This window comes from Gymnoscopelus braueri (assembly GCF_963280865.1).
Source record: "Gymnoscopelus braueri genome assembly, chromosome: 2".
Classification (NCBI taxonomy): domain Eukaryota; kingdom Metazoa; phylum Chordata; class Actinopteri; order Myctophiformes; family Myctophidae; genus Gymnoscopelus; species Gymnoscopelus braueri.
The window spans coordinates 5664229-5687533 of NC_137604.1; the positions used below are offsets into that span (position 1 = coordinate 5664229).

General features: G+C 44.8%; 1 protein-coding gene across 3 annotated transcripts in view; it reads left to right on the forward strand.

The window, feature by feature from the left end:
• The window catches only part of LOC308075956 (glutamate receptor 2-like), a gene marked incomplete at its 3' end in the record, with an annotated part of 161533 nt that overhangs the window by 28304 nt on the left and 109924 nt on the right, over window positions 1-23305 (forward strand). For all 3 annotated transcript variants that reach the window (XM_080416001.1, XM_080416002.1, XM_080416003.1), the window contains exon 2: window positions 2662-2802. In XM_080416001.1, coding sequence (XP_080272127.1) covers window positions 2715-2802 — 88 coding nt within the window. In that variant the 5' untranslated portion in view covers window positions 2662-2714. The remainder of the gene's footprint in view (window positions 1-2661; window positions 2803-23305) is intronic.

A 23305-nucleotide genomic window follows, 5' to 3' on the forward strand; every position in this document is an offset into this window, starting at 1 on the left:
GACGTGCAGTGAATTTAGGCGAATAAGGAGCACCGATGTTATTGTCATGCAAAGATGGAGATCACAACATGGCATTGTTTATGTGAGAGTGAAACACGAATATTCTCAGTCACCAAAATCTATGAATAATTGTGATGAATAATTGTGATCTCAATATTGATTAACCCTTTAAGACCGGGGGACACATCTGTGTAAACACTTTATCCATATTTTATACTTTTGGCTATTCAAAAATAGCAGATATACAAGCTCATAGCGCGGCACCGAGTGCCGCGCTATGAGCTTGTAGATCTGCTTTTTTTTTTTTAATCGTGTTTTTTTTTGTGCAAATCTTTGAATATATATATCTATAAAGCAATTGTTTTTTACTCAAATCTTTGCTTCTGGGGGTCCCTGGAATTTTTTTTTTTGAGATGGGTGTCCGCAGCCAAACACATATCGTTGTGGGGCTCCTTGACACTGACATTAATATTATAGCAACATAAGTGTTTCAGAAAACTGTTTTAAACTGATTTAGAAGACATTTGTAGAATCCCCAGAAGCAATAACATTTTAGCTAGAAATGCTCGCTTTAAATATATATATATTCAAAGATTTGCACAACATTTTTCACGATTTTTCAAAAATAGCAGATCTACAAGCTCATAGTGCGGCACTCGGTGCCGCACTATGAGCTTGTAGATCTGCTATTTTTGAATAGCCCAACGAAATCTAAAAATGACACACAGATGCGTTCTCAGGTCTTAAAGAGTTAAACATAATTGTGATGATAGTTTTGGCCATAATTGTGCAGCCCTACTAGCCTGGTAACCCTACCATGAGTAAAGATTTTTAAAAAATTGTTCTAACTCAATGGATGCCAGCATTCAGACCACACAGTCTTTGCCTGCAAAGAAAATCACATCATCTTCAAAGGCGGCCGTGAGAAAATGTGAAATCAAATCACCTTTTTCTTTTCAATGTCAACTCAGGGCTCTAAGCACTCAGAATGACCTCCTAGAGCAGCGGTTCTCAACCTTTTCAGGCCACGACCCCCTCAAAACAATCATATTTGAACTGGGGACCCCCCACCCTGACAAGCACTTGGAATTGTAGTAGAGTTGAGGCATTACATTTAGTTTGACTCTGTTCCACAGATAAATATTGTGGAAATAGCCGATCTACAAGCTCACAGGTTGCGAGCATGTAGATTGTAGATTTTCACAATTGTTTGCCTCTTTCTTATATTGTTTGATAATTTGGCCAATTTGTTTCACCAGTTTTTTTTAGTATAGCTTGTTGATTACCTGTAATGCAATGGTCTTCTTTTTTATCTATTCTTCTTTTGTTTGGCATTAGGTATTAACCGCCCTATTCCAGACCAATCTAAAGCCGCACCCGTTAACCATTACCCGTGATTTTCTACCCATTACCCGTGAAATACGGATAACGGAGCTGGCACTGTCCCTAAACGCTATTCTGCGCTTGCTAATACCCGCTCTCCATTATGCCGACACCGTTATTTGCGGGTGGAGGTGTGGTGCTATTCTGCCCACACACCTTTGGGAAAGCGCACGGCGGACTCTAAAACCACCCGCAATGCCAACTAGAGAGGGTCAGGGCGCACAGCGCGCACCTCTCTCTACTATAGGCTATTATTGTCAACAAATCTCTGTGATTATAACTTTTCTATAATCAGCAGAAGGGAGGGTTTCAATTCCTTGTGTCAATTGTGTTTGTATAAGATGATAGTCTATTTAAAGAAGACAATTTGTGCATCACGCAATGCTCCAACTTGCTCATATGAGCTTGTAGATCTGCTATTTTTGAATAGCCCAAAGAAATCTAAAAATCACACCCAGTGTGAAGTGGGCGGTGTGGTCACAGTGGTCATCACAGTGATGGAAGAAGTGATGGAATAAGTGATGGAAGAAACCATAACTTAAAAAAAAAAAAAATTATTGTTTTTTTTAAGTTATGGTTTCTTATATAGGGCTATGCACATGTGTCATGTTTCCCTAGCCAATCACAGTCCTGAATAGACTGTGATTGGCCAATCACGGTGCAGGGTTAGGGGGGTACATTTGTGGCCAATCACAGCGCAGGATTTGGTGTGCAAATATCCAAACCTCACATATAGGGGCGGTTTCACCGCCCAAAAATGACACAAAGATGTGTTCTTAAAGGGTTAAGTTCTACAAGCCCATTATGCCTCTAATGAACATGATTTAATGAGCAATTACTTATCAGCTTAGTTTGGATAAACACAGAACGTCCCGGTCAAATACATAGAGTAATCCACCCTGCAAACAATCAGTGGTGGAAAATAATAACATTAACTCAAGTACTGTACTTCAGTACAATTTTGAGGTACTTTTACTTTTCTGGAGTATTTGCAATTTGTAATACTTCTACTCCACTACATATTGTACTTTTTTACTCCACTACAATTGTTTGAAAACTTGAGTTACTTTGTGGATTTTGATTATTATTACAACACATGCAGTACTTTAACCACATCAGCCCCATATATACTTCGGCTATTTGAAAATAGCGGATCTACAAGCTCACAACGCGTCGACGCTAAACCTGTGATGTGACAATAAAGATGATTCTGATTCTGAAGTATAATAAAACAAACTTGTGTGTGTGTGTGTGTGTGTGTGTCTCTCTCCCTTCCAGGTGGTCTGTTTCCACGGGGTGCGGACCAGGAGTACAGTGCGTTCAGGGTGGGCATGGTTCAGTTTGGAACGGCAGACTTCAGACTGACGCCACACATAGACAACCTGGAGGTGGCCAACAGCTTCGCTGTCACCAACTGCTGTGAGTACCCTACCTGTCTGTCTGTCTGTCTGTCTGTCTGTCTGTCTGTCTGTCTGTCTGTCTGTCTGTCTGTCTGTCTGTCTGTCTGTCTGTCTGTCTGTCTGTCTGTCTGTCTGTCTGTCTGTCTGTCTGTCTGTCTGTCTGTCTGTCTTGTAGAAGCTGACCAACACCAAGACGGGCTGGGTTCCTCAACAAAAGCCTTTTATTAAGGGGTTTTAACAAAGGTGGGGAGGGGGGATAAATGCATTCAAACATAAATTGTCTTTCCAATCAAATGTCTCTTAGTTTAATTTGCCGTAGGTTGGGCTAAAGAATGGTTCAGAAGCTGTGTTCATGTTCACTCTTCCATTGGAAATAATAGATTCCGACCTGCTTCCGGTCTCCTAAAAAGGCGGCCACCTACTTCATGCTGATTATGGGAAGTAAACCGGAGATGACTTTCTGCTTTTTTGTCTTGGCTGGACCTCAGCCAGAAGGACCTCTTACCTCTGCTATCCACCTGTTTCCTAGGCTTTTCACTTCCTGTGTGTGTTCCACTTCCTGTCGATTTGATCCAATGAAATCCAATGAAACTGGTCAGATGACTAATGATATCCAATGAAATCCGACAGGAAGTGGAAAACACACAGCCTAGGAAACAGGTGAATAGGACGCTGATGCGACCGTTGTGAGCTTGGAGGTCTTGCTATTCTCTGCAATGCTCTGCACACCTTTGTGCGTCGGAGCATATATTAGGCTTGACGGGCTGCAGCTGCGCGAGCAAGAGCAGGTTCTGGTGCCATGATCATAGAGCACTCCCTCCGTTCTTATGACAGCCACTGGAGGTGGGGTTTTGAGGACAACTGCTTTGATTTGCTATTATTGTTTACAACATGAACTAAGAGATATATATTTCAAGAACGAGAGATCACAGTAAAAATCCTAAGCATTCTTCCTCCACACTGGGAGAAAAACAGCATCTGCAAGTTTGATGGGATGCATTTTTACACGTGAGGCTGTGACCACTTTTACATTGCATCTTATGAGCGGTGGGGTTCATTTGAAAACTTTAGTTACTACTTACTTTGTAGATTTAGTTTATCATTACTAAGAATTAACAACTTAAGCTCTCTATGTATTTTGGCTATTTGAAAATAGCAGATCTACAAGTTATATCTGCTATTTTCTAAAGATCTTTATACATTTTGAAATGGGACATTCTGCATAATGAGTACTTTTACTTTCTTGAAGTATATGTTGATTCCAATACTTCTGTACTGGTATTGATACTTTTACTTAAAGGGAAAGTTCACCCAAAAAATTACTTATTTTCTATCAATTACACACACCATGAAGCCTTGAATTTTTTTAGTTTTTGTCGCATTCCTGAGCCAATAATTTGATGACCAGCGGAAAGATGCTAATGTATACGGTAGGAGACTCAATGTTGACACTTTGTGTCTCCTTCCGGAGCCGCCACCCAGGGACGTGCAGAAGTATTTGGAGAGGCAGGGGCTGGAATTTCAAAAGGGCACTTTTTGGATTTTGTTTCACGGACAATTATCATACTTTTAGGCCCAAAAACCCGAAATCACTGAGTACTTAATGGCCTCAAAGTCACGCACCCAACAAGCTTTGAACTGAGCAGATTGGACATTCCGTTCCAGAGATAATGGCCAAAACATCTTGAAAACGGCCACTTTCGCCGATTTTCGATCGCCGATTTTTGGCCATTGTCGCCCGTTTTTCTTTAATAACACGGGCTAGGAAGGTCGTACGGTGACAAAATAGATACCTGAGAAAAGTTAACTTTGAGCTGCATCCAACACATCCACTGGCATTTCCGTCAGCCTTACCGTTAGGCCGCTAGGGGCAGTTGAATTTGTCTTCTCTTTTTTTTTTTTTCTGGAGAGGGCACTTTTTTTAGCGACGGGTAAAAGGGCAGGGGCTCAAGCCCCCTTTCATGTCTATGTGTGCACGTGCACGTGCACGTCATCAAATTATTGGCTTAGATTCAACAAAAAATAAAAAATCTCCACAAATTCAAATCTCCATGGGGTGTGTAATCGATAGAAAATAAGTCATTTTGGGGGTGAACTATCCCTTTAAGTAAACACGTTGAGGGCCCTATTCCAGGTTCAAGTTGCTAAAGCCACTAATGTCGGATTTAGGACTAAGCAAGGGGCGTTCCCCCGCAAAAGTTGCTATTCTGGGACACCTCCCTTACCCGCTAAACACCTGCGCTACCCGTTACAACCAGTGTTTCTCAAATGGGGGTACATGTACCTACCCCTAGGGGTACTCGGAGGTACTATAAGGGGTACGTGTAAGAAAGTGGAAAATGAAAGAAAGAAAAAAAGATTATGTGTAACTATGAAACATGGAGAAACTTTGTGTGAACCTAATGATCTGTAAAGTATTAAACCAAACAAAATCAAAAACTTTATAGCACAACTGTTACTGAGTAGAAAGTAATACTTATTTGCACCACATATTGACATCAAAATTTTATTTTTGATGTCAATATTTTCGATGTATGCAGTGGTCTTATAAATGGGGTACTTGGATTCAGAAAGCAGGGAAAGGGGGTACAGAAGTCAAAAAAGTTTGAGAAACTGCGTTACACTACGAATCCATTGCAGTCTGTGCACTCTTGCGGGTGGTTTTAGAATCCGCTGTGCGCTTTCCCAAAGCCGCACCCGCGTGTGTGTGGGCAGAATAGCAATTTTGGGGATATAGCAACAACACGCCCACGGGCACGCCTCCACCTGCAAATAACGGCGTCGGCATAATGGAGAACGGGTATAGCAGGCGCAGAATGGCGCTTAGGGACAGCGCCAGCTCCATTATCCGTATTTCACGGGTAATGGGTAGAAAATCGCGGGTAAAGGTTAACGGGTAGGGGTGTAGCGTGCCACAGAATAGAGCGGTGAGTACTTTTTTTCCACCACTGGTAGATAGTTACATACAGTATGTACGTATTAAGGGATGGGAACATTTACACTGAAAAAAAAAAACACCATCTGTAAACAGGACCAATTAACAGAAAATGCTAATTAAGTCATACATAATTGACACAGTGTAGCACTGTAACTGATACAAGACTCTGGCAGTGTTACACACACGTTCTGTTTTGTCAAAGACGATGTCAGCATTTCTCAGAGTGGATTTAACATATTAATTAGCACTACACGTTTTCATACTGAGACGCACAATGCTTTGATGTGCCAACTTTTTTTCTTTTTTTTTTCAAGATATAATTTTTTTCCCCAATTTAGAGTGGCCAAAGTTGTGGTGGAAAGTAAAGAAGTACATTTACTTAAGTACTGTACTTAAGTACAATTCTGAGGTATTTGTACTTTACTTGAGTATTTCCAATTTCCAATACTTTTACTTCCACTCCACTACATCTTGGATCCAAATTTTGTACTTTTACTCCACTACATTTATTTGAAAACTTTAGTCACTGGTTACTTTGTAGATTTCAATTATTATTACAAAACATACATTAACCACTTCAGCCCTACAGTATATACATTTCGGCCATTTGAAAATAGCAGATCTACAAGCTCACAATGTGTCGCGATACGACGCATTGTGACCTTGTAGATCTGCTATTTTCAAAATATTTTTATACATTTTAAAAAATGTTATGGGACATTCTGCATTATGAGTACTTTTACTTAAAGGACAACTTTTTTTTTTTTACAACCAAGGTTTATGTTTTAGATTGTAATTAAAGTGAATAAAAGATGAGTGTTAATTTTTTTTTTTTTACTGCTTTCTATAGTTTTATCAATTTTTGCGATTTCTTTTACAGTGGGCCTGTCCGGTGGCTAAATATGTATTTTTTTACACAATAACCCGGCGTTTTCTTTATTATTATTTACAGTAGCTATTCTAGCCCCCAATAACTCACATCTGGCCATCAAAGACCACAGGACCTTTTTTATTGTGTAAAAAAATACATATTTAGCCACCGGACAGAATGCCCCCGCCCACTGTTAAAAAGATCGAGAAAATTGCTAAAACTATAGAAAGCAGTAAATAAATAAAAAAGAACACTCATCTTTTATTTACTTTAATTACAAGCTAAAATATAAACCTTGGTTGTAAGTGAAACACCAAGTACAATTTTATACCAATACTTTTGTACTTTTATTCAAAAAAAAATGTATTCCGGACTTTTACTTGTAACAGAGTATTTCTACATTGCATTATTGATACTTTTACTTAAGTAAAACATTTGAGTACTTTTTCCATCAGTGGTTGTCACTGCTGTTGTATCCTACTGACTTAGCCTGGGACCAGACGGATCGCAGAGTGCAAAAAAAATAATTGCACTCTGCGCTTTGGGTCTGGCACCGCTCCATAGAGAATCCATTTCCTGCTCCAGAAGACGTGGGTAACCAATCAGGGCCCAGTGTTCGAATATGGGAGACTGTAATTGGTAGTTGGTTGTAGTTCTAACCAATTGCATCGTGGGCCATTGTTTTGATCCCGCCCCTTGGGAAAAAAAACGTCTACTACTAGGCTACTACTGACTCACCTGCCAGTGAGGAGCCCCCCTGGGAGGACATAAAATCTCCCCTACTCCTCCCAACCGACACTCCCTCCAAGGGTCCATTTGGTTCCATTTGTACACTCTCAGAGTTATGGGGGTCCACCGTGCTACACTAAAGGGAACAGAGCCTTGAGTAGTATCATTGGTCAAACCTGTTGAAGGAAGTAAGGAAGAGGCCCAATCTCTTTACCACATGGCTGCTGTGCATGGAGCCTACAGAGCACCGAAGTCTGACGTCACTGCCACTAGAGGGCGCTGTTCCACGGGTTCTTGGCTTTATTCTTTGTGTTGAAATCCCCATTTGGCAATCTTAGATCACGTCATATAAGAACTGTGTTCCAAACATAAACACACCACCCTGGTGTCTTTGTCAGGGGGCGTGGCTCTGCATCGTTTATGATATTCATTCATATTTGATACAGCCCGTTTCTGGCGAAAGTGGAATTAATTCTGCCTTAAAAGTCTTAAGAACTACTACTTCCGGGTCTGATATCACTGTCCCCACAGCAGCCGCGTTCATGGGAAATGTAGTCTTTGGGTCGTTTGACTCGTTTCTAGTGTTTATATTGTGTTACTCTTTGGGTAAATGTGTACATTTACGCCTTCAGTCGATGCTTCATATCCATATGAGTAAAAAACGCCAGGGTGGCGTGTTTATTTTTGGAACACAGTTCTTGAAGTGATCTAAGATTCCCCAATGAGGATATCAATACAGAAAGTAAAGCCACGAACCTGCGGAAAGCGCCCTCTACTGGCAGTGACGTCAGGACTTCGGTGCTCTATTGAGTTCGTATAGACTAGTGTATCTCAAAAGGGGCGGTACCGCCCCCCAGAGGGCGTTCACAGAACATTGGAGGGGGCGCAGGAAGCAACATTTCTGAAAGGGGTCACTGAGGTGCTGTTGGGGGGCCTTAGGTACCTTCATATTGGATGAGGGGGGCGCTGGCACTATTCGTTTGGAAAGCACTGAACTTAGCCTCGATCTCCAGGCTTTTATTGTTTCGTTTTGCTAAAAAATAAAAGCCTGGACCAGCGCGTCGGTGTACCCGGTATAGGAAGTGTTTCATTTCCCCAACCAACCAGAGTGCAGTGGGCGTCGCTCGTAATGTTGTGTTGACGGGGCGGGGGCTGACGGACAGATCGGTGAACCAATGGGATCAGGCGCATTCTCTCCGCGCTGATTTTAAACCCGCCCCTCTATACACGAAAGCAGGAAGGCTAGCGCAGCCTACACTGAACTAAAGTAATATTTGGTTATGTTTCCTATGTGAGGTTTGACATGTACACATGGTTACAGCTGTGCTCCCTACATTACCGATTCTACAAATGCCTTCCAAATCAGTGGTTGTCACATTTCAAGATCTTTCAAAATGTTCAAAAATAGCAGATGTACAAGCTTGCAGTGCAACACGAAGCCGTGAGCTTGTATATCTGCTATCTTGGAATAGCCGACGCAAACGATGAAAATGACACAGATGCTTTCCTGGTTTGAATGGGTTCATTTCAGTTATCTTTTTCAAAAATAACAGAAACGCCAGATCTATAAGCTCACATCACAGTATTTTGACCTCCTCTGCTAGTGTTGAAACTGTTTGAACGTAATACATTTCTGTCTATCATTAATGACTTACTTGACTTAATCCTCTTGGCCCCCTTGGGAGCATAGGGCGTCCACCATGGATCTCCACCTCACTCTCCTCTGCGCAATGTTCTTTACTTTTTGCCAGGAGGTCCCCGTCTTGGTCAGTTCACCAAGTGTGGACCGCCTCCAGTTGGATTTTGGTCTCCCTGGCTTCCTCTTGCCTTGAGGATTGTAGTCCAGAGCTTGTCTTGCTATATTACTCGGATCCTTTCTAAGTGTATGGCCAATCCATCCCCACTTTCTAAATTTGATTTGTGTGTTGATTTGCTCCTGTTTCATGCATCTCCACAGTTCTACATTTGAGATCTTGTTGGGCCACCAAATCCTCAGTATGTATCTGAGACAGTTGTTAATAAACACTTGCAGTTTATCAGTGATTGATTTGGTGGTTTTCCAGGTCTCACAGCCATAGAGAAGGACAGACTTTACATTTGAATTGAAGATTCAGATTTTTGTGTTTCTGGAGAGCTGGGAGGAGAGCCATACAGGTCGGAGTGTTCTGAAAGCGTGTCTTGCTTTGTTGATGCGCAGCTCGACATCTTTATCAGCTCCTCCATCTGTGCTGATGTTGCTTCCCAGGTAGACAAACTCGACCACATCTTCCAGGGGTTTCTCCTCAAGTGTGATCGGTTGATGGGATTTGGTATTGAGCCTCATGACCTTGGTCTTCCCAACATTAATCTTGAGTCCTAACTGTTTGCTGTGTTCATGTAATCTGGTGGTCTTGCGTTGGATGTGTGCATGTGTTCCTGAGATCAGAGCCAAGTCATCTGCAAAATCGAGGTCTTCCAGATGTTCAAACGGGTTCCGCTGTAGTCCTGTCCTTTGACCATCCACTGACATTTTCAAGATCCAGTCGATGGCGATTAGGAAGAGGAGGGGTGACAGTAGGCAACCTTGGCGTACTCCTGTTTTTATGAGGAGGGTGTCAGAGAGCTTACCATTTGAGATGACTTGACCTGTGAATCCATCATACATGCATTTGATGATGTTGACCAGTTTTATTGGTATACCATAGTGTCGAAGCAGCTTCCACAGGGTGTTTCTGTCCAGACTGTCGAAAGCCTTTTCGAAGTCGACAAAGTTAATGAATAACGAAGACTGCCATTCAATGCACTGTTCGACAATTATTCTGAGTGATGCGATATGGTCTGTACAGGAGTTATTTTTACGAAAACCTGCTTGTTCTCTCCTGAAAATCTTGTCCAGTGGATCTTGTATTCTGTCTAGGAGGATACGGCAGAGGATTTTGCTGGGGACTGAGAGGAGCGTGATGCCCCTCCAGTTTTTGCATTCACTGAGATTTCCTTTCTTTGGAACTGTGACGATTAACCCCTCTTTCCAGTCATTGGGAATCTCCTCTTTTTCCCAGATGTCATTTAGAAGCCCATGGAGGATCTCTGTGGTAGCGTTGGTGTCTGCTTTCAGTACATCAGGTGGGATGTTATCCTTTCCTGGTGCCCTGCCCAGCTTCAGTTTTTTGCTGGCTTTTCTTATTTCCTCCTTAGATATCCTGCCACAGTTAATGTTTAGGTCTTGTCCTGCTTCCTCAATGACTGGTGGGGTGTCTGGGGGGAGTCTATTAAGGACCTCTTCTATCATTAATGACAGGTCTAAAACAGGGAGGACGGGGTTAAAGTTTTTAACGACATGTTAACCTGCTGTTGATATTCAGTTGGAGTAACATCATTGGGTGCCATCATTATCATCATGTAACAACATCACAATGTCAACCATGTCCTTTAAAATTAATTGTCAAACAAAACAAAGCGTCATTTATAAACTTTTACCAACATATCCAGCCGTAGCGACTTCCCCTGAACATCATTCATCAACACTGATGAACAGTCTGCTGCCATTCAATTTGCCATATTAGGAGAGCAAACGTCATCGGCTTCCTTGATTGGCCAACACGACTGATTTGCTTTACGGATTCGTCAGCCTTTGCGTGACATTTGCGCCACTGAAACACTATAAGTGATAAGACACAGTCGCTCACATTAGGACTACATTGTTTTACAGAGGAAAGGTTTAGAAGTCCAAATTAACTTACAGTGTGAGAAATGTTCTGCTGGACGGTACATCTGAACGGAGGACCAAAAGGATGCGGTTATGCTGCTGTTGGAGTGGAGCACAAGGTGTACGCCTTTGGGTGGCGCCTTCGGAGAGCTCTGTTATGGCAACGCGGTCAGATTGATGTCCATGTTTTCAACACAGTGTCTTTATGCTGGATGAAGTTGCCCCCAGTGACAACAGGAAGCTGGAAACGTTGCCTTAAGGTTCCATCAACACGTGTGGGCCACACAGCTGTGCTGATAGAAGATACCATCTACATCTGGGGAGGGATTCCTTATCATGACCTTCTTTATGCATTTGATGTCGACACCCACAGAACGTTCAAACCCCAGGTTTCTGGCACTGTTCCAGAGGAGAGGTACGACCACTCAGCCTGCGTCTTGGGGAAGGTCATGTTTATCTATGGAGGAAGCACCCAACTGACTAGACACACTAATGACATCTACAAGTTGGACACAGACACAATGGTCTGGTCTTTTATTAACACCAGACAAACTCCTCCACCTTCTTCAGTAAGTTACTCTGCCACCATCATCGGGACAAAGATGTTTGTACTTGCGTGCCGACAGGACCTGTGGTGGCCGACGTGGCCGTGGGATTACCGCTACAACAACATCACAGTGTTTGACACTGAGACCAACTGCTGGCTGAACACACCTTCTAGACAGTGTCCAGTCCGACAGAGTAGTCATCCACCCTTTACCTATAATGGAGAGCTGTACGTATCTGTTCATTACGCCCACGATTTTCTTTGGAAATTCAATCCAGAGACTATCTCCTGGAAGAAGGTTGAGACCAAGGGGAAAAGCCTGTGGGCATATGGTATGAGCTGTTGCATGGTGGGAGATCGTATTATCGTCTTTGGGACATACAACACAACCAATAACCTGTATATCTTAGACCTCAGTCCTAGTCTCAAGACGTTATGCAAGCTAGCAGTTATTCAGTATGGTCTGAAGCAGTGGGAACTCCCACACAACATCCGGTGGGAACTGGCAGCCATGACTAACAACAGCAACTGAAGAAAACAAAAAAAAAAAAACTGTCAAAAAATATTCCTTAAACAAGCAAACAAACAAACAAACCCAACCCGAACAGATATTCGCTGATTGGCTTGTCGTTAGACCACCCCCACCTCCGACTCCTATTGGACGGTACTTTTTGGTATCGAAGAAAGTCCTAGGCTCACATTTGAACACCAGATCAAGAGGCAGTCCACTCAGAGAGTGGGCGGGGGGGTCTATGGTTTGGAACCAGGCTAAAGGGACCTGGATAGAGGATAGGGGTCTATCCTATAGACCCATGGTTCTCAAACATTTGAATTTCAAAGACCCCCCTTAACCCTGGCAGTGCACAAGTGCATCAGAATCAGAATCAGAATCAGTTTTATTGTCACATCACAGGTTTACAAGGTAAAGAAGTGGGTGAAATTCGTTTTTGTACATCGTTCCCATCGCAACGTTAATTTCCATAGAAAGAAGAGGGGGGGGGGGGGGGGGAGAAGAAGAGGGGTGGGGGGGCAAGTGGGAAGGAGATCAAAACAAGAGAGCAACAGAAGGCCAGACAAGTTATCTACATATTTACAAAGTACCTGAGATAATAAAAAACTAAGGTGCCTGAGCATAGCAGCAATGTATGTATACTGTGCATGTTAGACTTATACTGTGCATGATATACATATGGACGTTAAGGTGCTTAGAGAAAAAAAAAGCACAATAAAAAAGACAAAAAAGTCAGTGCGTTATACATGGGATTAAGGTGCAAGAGGTCAGTGCGTGTCCACCTAGGGTGGACTGACCCTAGTATAATCCGCAAGTAGCTCCATGAGGGAGTGCAGCAAAAAAGTCATTTGTACCTGGTGTAGTCCACAGGTGTGTCCGAGGGGGAGCTAAGTCCAAGTCATTGTCCCTGGTATAATCCACAGGTGTGTTCAGGAAGAGCCAGAAAGGTTTTGCACCGCCTGCTGTCAGGCTGCTGAGCAAGGCTTATGCCTCATTCAGCATCCTGACAGCAGCTGGATTAAAACTACACCAGTACCTGGTGGTGGAACTATTGATACTGCGGTAGAGCCCCTTGCCCGGTCGCGGTCGTTGTAGGGGTTTGAACAGTCTGTGACTTGGGTGGTGCTTGTCCTTGATGATGCGCTTGGCTTTGACCACGCACCGCTTTTTGTACAGTTCCTGGAGCGCTGGGAGCTCGATTCCCATTATCCGCTCTGCCGATCGCACTACTCGCTGTAGGCTGGTCTTTTCTCGGGCAGTGCAGTTCCCGTACCAGGCCGTGACACAGCCTGTTAGGATGCCTTCAACCGAACTGTTGTAATACAGCCTGAGGATGCGACGTCCTACTCCGAGCTTCTTCAGGCGGCGGAGCCAGTACAGTCGCTGCTGAGCCTTTTTCCTCACGTGTGTGGTGTGCGTCTCCCATTTGAGGTCCTCCTCGATGTGTACTCCGAGGAACTTGAACTCGCTGACCCTTTCCACTGCAGCACCGTCGATGAGGATGGGCGCATGGTCTCTCCGCGGCCTCCTGAAGTCCACGATCAGTTCTTTGGTCTTGTCGACGTTAAGAGAGAGGTTGTTCTCCCTGCACCAGCGTGCCAGCACTGCCAGAGTTACAGACCTGTAAGGGTCAATTTAAAACCCCCCCAAGGAACCCAGAGAGCCCCTGGACCTCACTTTGAGAACCACTGCCTATAAACCATAGAGTTATATGAAAACTAGAGGACGGATGCCCCATCCCCCAACTATTCATTTCAATTAACGCATTCAGTGCCACATAAATAAATACAGGTGGAAAACTAGGGAGGACGTTTTCCCAAATCGAATAACAAGGATGTGAATGGTAACGGAGATTTTGCGATCACGTGATCTCCTGTTTCTCTGTGTCCCTGAGAGTGAAATGGTGGCTCATAGGTTGGGGAACAGCGCCATCTAGCGTAAACACTGAAAACACTGTATGGATGTGTTATTGGCACTCTGGGCTTTGGAAAAAATGGACATGTTTGGCATTGGCACTGAACGAATGAAGTTGCTCACCCAGCTCTACTTCCGCATTTAAATGCTACTGAGCCTGAAACGATACCTGCCACTGTTTAGATAGAATTACGCACTGTGCACATCAACAAAAACTGTGAACACAAAACAACCTGTGATATGTTTTTTTTCCCCCTAATACTCCTGAACCGATTATATGACAAAGGTCGCAAGCGTTCAGAAAAAAGTGTTTGTTTATAAGCTGGTTTCATCAAACCTCCGGTACGAGTTTGCCACCCTTGAGTGTCATGACGCATGCCCGGTTCCAGCGCGTCCCTTTCTTCTTACCCAAGGTCCTTGGCCCAAATGCGGAAGTACTGCCTCCATGAACGAGTGTGGATCGAGTCATGAACACGCTCTGTGATAAGGTGATATCCAACGCTTTCCGACAATAGGGAATGCATGCCCCACCCTGTTATGCAATACCTGTTATACACGTTGTCATAGCACCCGTTTTAACCGTCTGTCTGTCTGTTTCCCTTTTATGCCCATATATGGAGATCCCTGATGTTAGCAGTATATGGGCATATATGGGCCTGGCCATATATGGGTATATGGGGGGGGATTGGTAAGTTGTGGAAAGTTCTTGTGTAGTGGTAAACGTCTGTGGAGAATGTCTGAAGAGTGCAAACTGACTGTGGAAAGTGGACTGACTAACTAATCAAATGGCAGGTGTGGGGAATTTAACAAACCAAGCTAAGCCAGGGGTTGCCTTGGCAATCAATTGGCTCGTTTGGGCCAATGCCAGAGCCTTTTCTGGCGGTTCTGGACAACTGCCTATCCGACAGACTCTGCGCCGGGCACTGCACTCCCTCGGGTCGTCTGCGACACGTGTGTCGAATTTGAAGTCGGTGGGCGAACGGTTCTCGAGATACCCCAAGCCCCCCCTGTGGGCTTGTATATCTGCTATTTTGGAATAGCCAACGCAAAAATCTAAAATTACACGGATGCTTTCCCCGTTTTGAATGGGTTAATTAATTTAAAATATATATTTTTTTAGAAATACCAGATCTATAAGCTCACAATACAATAGTTTGACCTCCTCTGCTAGTGTTGAAACTGTTTGAACATGCAAATGTAATATCATTAACACATCCACCGCCAAGGGCTAATCTCATAATGTACTCACCAGTGCCAAGGTTTTATTGTTGTTTTTTGTTTTTTTCAGGTCGCCATAGGCCCCGTTAAAATCCTTTAGATTGCCCGATCCACTGTTTGTAAACAACGTGCACATGTCCTGGTGTCTACTCGTCGAGACCGCGTGTCAAACGGAGCCGCCATGTTTGAGTTCTGACCGTTTATGTTAACATGGGAAATGCGAGGATGAAAAACTACATAGGTTTACAGGGCTTTTTGTGTACGACTTAGAATGGAGGCCGACATCGCACTTCCGGTCGACTTCGGGTGGTGTTACACTGAAAATGGTCCCCCTAGAAAATTGAAAAAAAAAAAAAAATCGAAAAAAAGGAAAAAGCACCACAGCCCGTAGGCTACGGGATCGGCGCTTAACTGTTGGATTTAACGGCCCGTAGAACTACGGGCCCGGCGGTCAATGTGTTAAAGGAGAATTTCGGACATGGCGTTTTCCTACCTTGATTTGATGTTATTAAGTCTAAGTAAAGACTTATTAACATCATTACTTATTATGACATCAACATGTCATAATAAGTCTCCTATTATGAGAGGGGTCCCGGAGCCCCAGTTCATATTGAGCGATGTTATGATTTCGGGTGCCCCGCCCCCAACAGCTCAGAGCGGCCGTCGGTTGATCTAGGTTAAATCCGCTTATTTCCGTCGCTCGAAAATAGTTTTTTCTTGTATATATCTGTAGTGTGTGGTCCGTCTGATGTCCGTATAGTCTCATAGCTCTGTGTGCGCGCGGCCATTGGTGTTTACAACTCTGTTTTACTGAAATTACGCTCGAAGTCTCATCTCGCGATACTTCCGCCTGCCATTCTGGAGCCTGGATGTCGGAAGTATCGCGTTATTAAGTCATGATGAGAGGGGGTCCGGGACTCCTCTCATCATGACTTAATAACATCAAATCAAGGTAGGAAAACGTCATGTCCGTAATTTTCCTTTAATGACATGTCCAAAAGGGTTCAAGTTTTTAACGACATGTTAACATTCTGTTGATATATTTACGACGACAGTCAGTTGGAGTAACATCATTGGGTAATCTAAGTAATGACACCATCATCACGTAACGACATCACAATGTCAACCATGTCCTTTAAAGTTAATCGTCAAACAAACCGAAACGTCATTTATAAACTTTTACCACACATCCAGCCGTAGCGACTTCCCCTGAACATCATTCATCAACACTGATGAACATTCTGCTGCCATTCAATTTGCCATATTAGGAGATCAACAGTCATCTGCTTCCTTGATTGGCCAACACGACTGATTTGCTTTACGGATTCGTCAGACTTTGCGTGACATTTGTGCCACTGAAACAATATAAGTGATAAGACACAGTCGCTCACATTAGGACTACATTGTTTTACAGAGGAAAGGTTTAGAAGTCCAGATTCAGTGTGAGAAATGTTCAGCTGGACGCGTCTGAATGGAGGACCAAAAGGCTGCAGTTATGCTACTGTTTCAGTGGAGCACAAGGTGTACACCTTTGGGTGGCACCTTTGGAGAGCTCTGTTATGGCAACGCGGTCAGATTGATGTCCATGTTTTGAACACAGTGTCTTTATGCTGGATGAAGTTGCCCCCAGTGACTACAGGAAGAGGGAAACGTTGCCTTAAGGTTCCATCAACACGTGTGGGCCACACAGCTGTGCTGATAGAAGATACCATCTACATCTGGGGAGGGATTCCTTATCACAACCTTCTTTATGCATTTGATGTCGACGCCCACAGAATGTTTAAACCCCAGGTTTCTGGGACTGTTCCAGAGGAGAGGTACGACCACTCAGCCTGCGTCCTGGGGAAGGTCATGTTTATCTATGGAGGAAGCACCCAACTGACTGGACGCACTAATGACATCTACAAGTTGGACACCGACACAATGGTCTGGTCTTTCATTAACACCAGAGGAACTCCTCCGCCTGCCTCATACCGTCACTCTGCCACCATCATCGGGACAAAGATGTTTGTACTTGCGTGCCAAGGGGACCTTTGTCCGTGGGGCGACACCATCACAGTGTTTGACACAGAGACCAACTGCTGGCTGAACACATCTTCTACACAGAATCTTCCATACGGACGCAGTAGTCATTCATCCTTTACCCATAATGGAGAGCTGTACATATTTGGTGCCAACCCCCTCGATTATCGTTATCTTTGGATATTCAATTCAGAAACTTTCTCCTTGAGGAAGGTTGAGACCAAGGGGAAATGCCCGCCGTGGGCATATAGGAGCTGTTCCATGGGAGGAGATCGTATCGTACTCTTTGGGAGATACCCACCCAATAGCCTGTATATCCTAGACCTCAGTCCTAGTCTCAAGACGTTATGCAAGCTAGCAGTTATTCACTATGGTCTGGAGCTGTCAGGACTCCCACACAACATCAGATGGGAACTGTCAGAATCAGAATCAGAATCAGAATCAGTTTTATTGTCACATCACAGGTTTACAAGGTAAAAAAGTGGGTGAAATTCTTTTTTGTACATCGTTCCCATCGCAACGTTAGTTTCCATAGAAAGAAGAGGGGGGGGGGGGGGAGAAGAAGAGGGGGGGGGCAGGTGGGAAGGAGATCAAAAACAAGAGAGCAACAGAAGGCCAGACAAGTTATCTACATATTTACAAATTACCTGAGATAAATAAAAAAAACTAAAAAAACTAAACTAAGGTGCCTGAGCATAGCAGCAATGTATTGTATACTGTGCATGTTATACTTATACTGTGCATGATAGACAATGGACGTTAAGGTGCTTAGAGGAAAAGGAGCACAATAAAAAAGACCCAAAAAAAGTCAGTGCGTTATACAAGGGATTAAGGTGCAAAAGGTCAGTGCGTGTCCACCTAGAGTGGACTGACCCTAGTATAATCCGCATGTAGCTCCATGAGGGAGTGCAACAAAAAGTCATTTGTACCTGGTGTGGTCCACAGGTGTGTCCGAGGGGGGGCTAAAGTCCAAGTCATTGTCCCTGGTATAATCCACAGGTGTGTTCAGGAAGAGCCAGAAAAGTCTGCGCCGCCTGCTGTCAGGCTGCTGAACTCATCCAGGCTTATGCCCCATTCAGCATTCTGACAGCAGCTGGATTGAAACTACACCAAAATCTGGTGGTGCAACTCTTGATACTGCGGTAGAGCCCCTTGCCCGGTCGCGGTCGTTGTAGGGGGTTGAACAGTCTGTGACTTGGGTGGTGCTTGTCCTTGATGATGCGCTTGGCTTTGACCACGCACCGCTTTTTGTACAGTTCCTGGAGCGCTGGGAGCTCGATTCCCATTATCCGCTCTGCCGATCGCACTACTCGTTGTAGGCTGACCTTTTCTCGGGCAGTGCAGTTCCCGTACCAGGCCGTGACACAGCCTGTTAGGATGCCTTCAACAGAACTGTTGTAGTACAGCCTGAGGATGCGACGTCCTACTCCGAGCTTCTTCAGGCGGCGGAGCCAGTACAGTCGCTGCTGAGCCTTTTTCCTCACGTGTGTGGAGTGCGTCTCCCATTTGAGGTCCTCCTCGATGTGTACTCCGAGGAACTTGAACTCGCTGACCCTTTCCACTGCAGCACCGTCGATGAGGATGGGCGCATGGTCTCTCCGCGGCCTCCTGAAGTCCACGATCAGTTCTTTGGTCTTGTCGACGTTAAGAGAGAGGTTGTTCTCGCGGCACCAGTGTGCCAGTGATTTGATCTCCTCTCTGTAGTCAGACTCGTCGTTGTTGACGATTCGGCCTATCACTGTCGTGTCGTCCGCGTACTTTATGATGGTGTTGGAGACATGTGTGGCTATGCAGTCATACGTGTACAGGGAGTAGAGGAGAGGGCTCAGCACGCATCCCTGGGGTGCTCCGGTGTTGAGGGTCAGGGGGTCGGATGTGATGCTGCCCATTCTCACCACCTGATGTCGGTTGGACAAGAAGTCCTGTATCCAGTCGCACATGCTTGGGTGTAGCCCTAGGTGTCTGAGCTTTTTGTCAAGTATTGCTGGGACAATGGTGTTGAATGCTGAGCTGTAGTCCACGAACAGCATACGTACATATTTGTCCTTCAGCAGCTTGTTGTCCATGTGCGAGAGGACGGTGTGGAGAGCCATGGCAATAGCGTCGTCGGTGGATCTGTTTTTGCGGTATGCATACTGCCACGGATCCAGCGAGGCAGGTAGCGTGGAGCTGATGTATTCCCTCACCAGTTTCTCGAAACACTTGCTGACGATCGGGGTGAGAGCAACAGGTCTCCAGTCGTTCAGGCATGTCACTTTGGCCTTTTTGGGAATGGGCACAATGGTTGACATTTTGAACCCTGCAGGGACCACAGCCAGGGAGAGGGAGAGGTTAAAGATGTCAGCGAAGACACCCGCCAGCTGGTCTGCACATGTCTTAAGGACCCGGCCTGGAATCCCATCAGGTCCGGCTGCCTTGTGGATGTTGACCCGTGTGAAGGCTGTACGCACTTCTCTCTCCGAGATGGTTAGAGGAGGGTTCTCCTCTGCTGGTGCTGCTGATGGCCCCGCTTGGCTGCCGCGGTTGGAGCTGATCTCAAACCGGCCGTAGAAAGTGTTCAGTTCGTTGGGGAGGGAGGCAGGCGGGTTCACCTCGCTTCTGGTTCTTGTTTTGCAGTCTGTCAAGGTGTGTACTGCCTGCCATGTGCTCCTGATGTCGCCACTGCTGAGTTTGTCTTGCATCTTTTTTGTGTAGGCCTTTTTCGCCTTCCTGATGGCGCTGTTTAGGGCCGCGCGCGTCGTGTTGCGCGTTTCCACGTCGCCAGATTTGAAACCAGCGTCCCGTTCATGCAGATGTGCACGTACTCCGCTGTCCATCCATGGTTTCTGATTGGGATAGATCCGAACTGTCTTTTTTGGGACTATGTCATCTATGCACTTGCTGATAAAGCCAGTGACTGAGTCTGAGAGTTCGTTGATGTTATTCCCAGCGGCGTTCTTAAACATCCCCCAGTCAGTCTGGTAGAAGCAGGATTGTAGCATAGCGTCTGTGTCCTCAGACCAGATTCGGATTTCCTTCTCAACGACCGGCTCCCTTTTTAGCCTCTGTTTGTAGGCAGGTAGCAGCTGGATGGCGTCGTGGTCAGAGCTTCCTAGCGGTGGGCGGCGGAGAGCTTTGTATCCATCCTTGAAGGGCGTGTAGCAGTGGTCAAGAATATTGTCACCACGGGTACTGCAGGCGACATGCTGGTGGAATTTGGGAAAGACCTTTTTTAAGTCTGTCCGGTTGAAGTCGCCTAGGCAGATGACTGCGCAGTCCGGGTGGCGATTTTCTTGTGCACTGATCGCCTGGTGTAATTCCCTCATAGCTGTGTCCTTATTAGCTCCAGGATGAATGTAAACAACGGCTACAATCACGATGCTGAAGTCGCGTGGTAGGTAGAAAGGACGGCAGGCTATGATTAAAAGTTCAAGGTCTGGTGAGCAGTGACTGTCTAGGATTTTAACATCTTTGCACCAGTTGTTGTTGATCAAGGCACAAACTCCCCCCCCACGTTGCTTACCGCTCAGTACAGGGTCTCTGTCTTTCCTATACGCGGTGAAGCCAGGAGGAGTGATAGAAGAATCAGATGCTAACTCCGTTAGCCACGTCTCTGTTAGCACAACAATACAAGTCCTCCTCGTCTCTGCGTTGTATTTAACGCGCGCCAGTAAGTCGTCCATAGTGGTCACTGTTCTTGATTCACACAGAGATCTAACGTTCGCTAGCAGGATTGAAGGCAGTGCAGGTTTATATCCACGTTTTGTTGTTCTTACGAGAAGACCCGCTCTTGTGCCTCGCCGCCACGGTCTTTTTCGTCGGGGGTATGTTGTTGATCCAGCCGGAACAAAGGGGACCCCACCCCCCACCCAGCCGAGTGGGAGGTTTTCGGCAAAAAAGTCCGGAATTCTGTGTGTAATCGCTGTGCTGATGTCCATAAGTGCTTGTCTGTCATAACTCCTTAGACACGCGACGGTGTAGGGAAAAAAGAGAAGGCTAAAAAATACTAAAAAGATGGAAAAACGTTGCGATGCTACGGAGCGCGTACAAATGCGGCCGTCCTTCATGGCGCTTCCGGTCAGCCATGACTAACGAGAGCAACTGAAATACAAAACAAAACAAAAACAAATAATCCACTAAATAAACAAACAAATAGGTATGTTGGTTTAGGGGTAGCCTATTTAAGCATATAAGATGCTTCAAACTTTTTTTTTTCTCCCTTGGAGGTAGGCTAATAGTCACCGCTCTATTCTGAATCTAAAGCCGCACCCGTTGCCCATTAGCCGTGAATTTCTGCCCATTACCTGTGAAATACGGATAAGGGAGCTGGCACTGTCCCTAAACGCTATTCTGCGCCTGCTATACCCGCTCTGCATTATGCCGACTCCATCATTTGCACACAGAGGTGTGGCCGTGGGCGTGTTGTTGCTACCTTTTGGGAAAGCGCATTACGGAATCTAAAACCACCCGTAATGCGATCTTGGTTTGGTGGGGGCGCACAGGCTGCAATGGATGTCCTGGAGACGGCCAGGACACACAGTTAACCTCTCTCTACTAGGCTAATTGTCAACAAATCTCTATGATTCTAATTTCCTATAATCAGCAGAAGGGAGGGTGTCCATTCCTTGTGTCAATTGTGTTTATATAAGATGAAAGTCTATTTAAAGAAGACAATTTGTGCGTCGCGCAATGCAATGCTCTCCAAATTACACAGTTTTATTCAACGATCATGCAGGAAATAATGAACTGATTACAAAAATATAAAATTCTCTCTAATCAGTAACATGTAGGTGATACGAATGTCTGTCAAATGTGGTTTTATTGAAAGGCAATCAAAGGCCAGAGCTTAGAAACCAAACGTCGGGTGTATGTTTCCATGTAAAATCCTCAGTGTGCTGCTGCGACATGCAGGAGCTGTGTTGCCAGAATTTTTGCGAGAGAAATAAGCAAACGGGTCTATGAAAACAAGCCCAAAAGAACTATCCCTTTAAAACAAATATATTGTTTAACATTTTAGGAAACAGGCAAGGACAGAGCCAGAGAAGAAACCTAACCGTATTCCTAAACGTAACCTCAGTAAAACTATGCCTAAACCTAACCTTATTCATAAACTTAACCTCAGTAAAACTATGGCTAACCCTAATTCTTTTTTTTATCTACATTTTTATCCCACGATTTTTGTAACCCTATTTTTTACACCCAGTGCCAATTGTCTATGTAATCCTGGGCACTACCTTCCCTCTGCCAACCTAGGGAGGCCAGGGCCGAGCTCATGCCTCCTTCAATGCATGAGAGCCAACTGACCTTCTTGTCACCTGACAGGGGAGAGTTTCCCTGGTTGGACGTAGCGCGTGGAAGGAACACGTTATTCCAACCAGTTCCCTTCCCCTCCATCAGGCGCCCCGGCTGGCCAGGGGGAGGTAGTATAGTGACCAGGATTACTGCATGTTTTTGTGAGGGTACCTACCCTAGGAGACACGGGGAGAACATGCAAACTCCACACAGAGAGGCCCTTTCGCCAACCCCACCTAGGGTATGGGCACTGATGACGTGGAGGAGAGAACACGCCCCCGTGCCCCTGCTAAACCTATTTCTAACCTTATCCTCAAACAAATACAAGAACACAAGAACCGCTGGTCCGGAAAAAAAAAAGGTTCTCCTGGTTACCATTTAGAACCTTACAGTACAGTAGTACAGTACACTGGGTGAAAATGTCAACTTAATATCAACTAGGGCATGACATTGTCCAAAACAGTTATATGTCCAAAACAGTTATTGTTCAGAAAATGGAAACAAAAATAACCTGTGTTCCAATGGATCCAATGTATACTGCTCAAAGAAATGTAGGGAACACTTTGATCCCTTCATTGTTTTGAGTTTTCATGAACTGTGTACATACTGCTAACAAAAAACTGCTCAAAAAAATTAAGGGATGAACGTGTTATTTTGAGCAGTAGGCTAGTTATTGTTAATACTTTTTTTTTTAAATGGATTTTTTGTTCTCCAAAAATGGCAAACATAGCCCCCATCGTGATGCGTTGTGAGCTTATAGATCGGCAATTTTGTTCTTTCTACTTTTGTGTGACACTGAGGTCTGACGAAGTATAG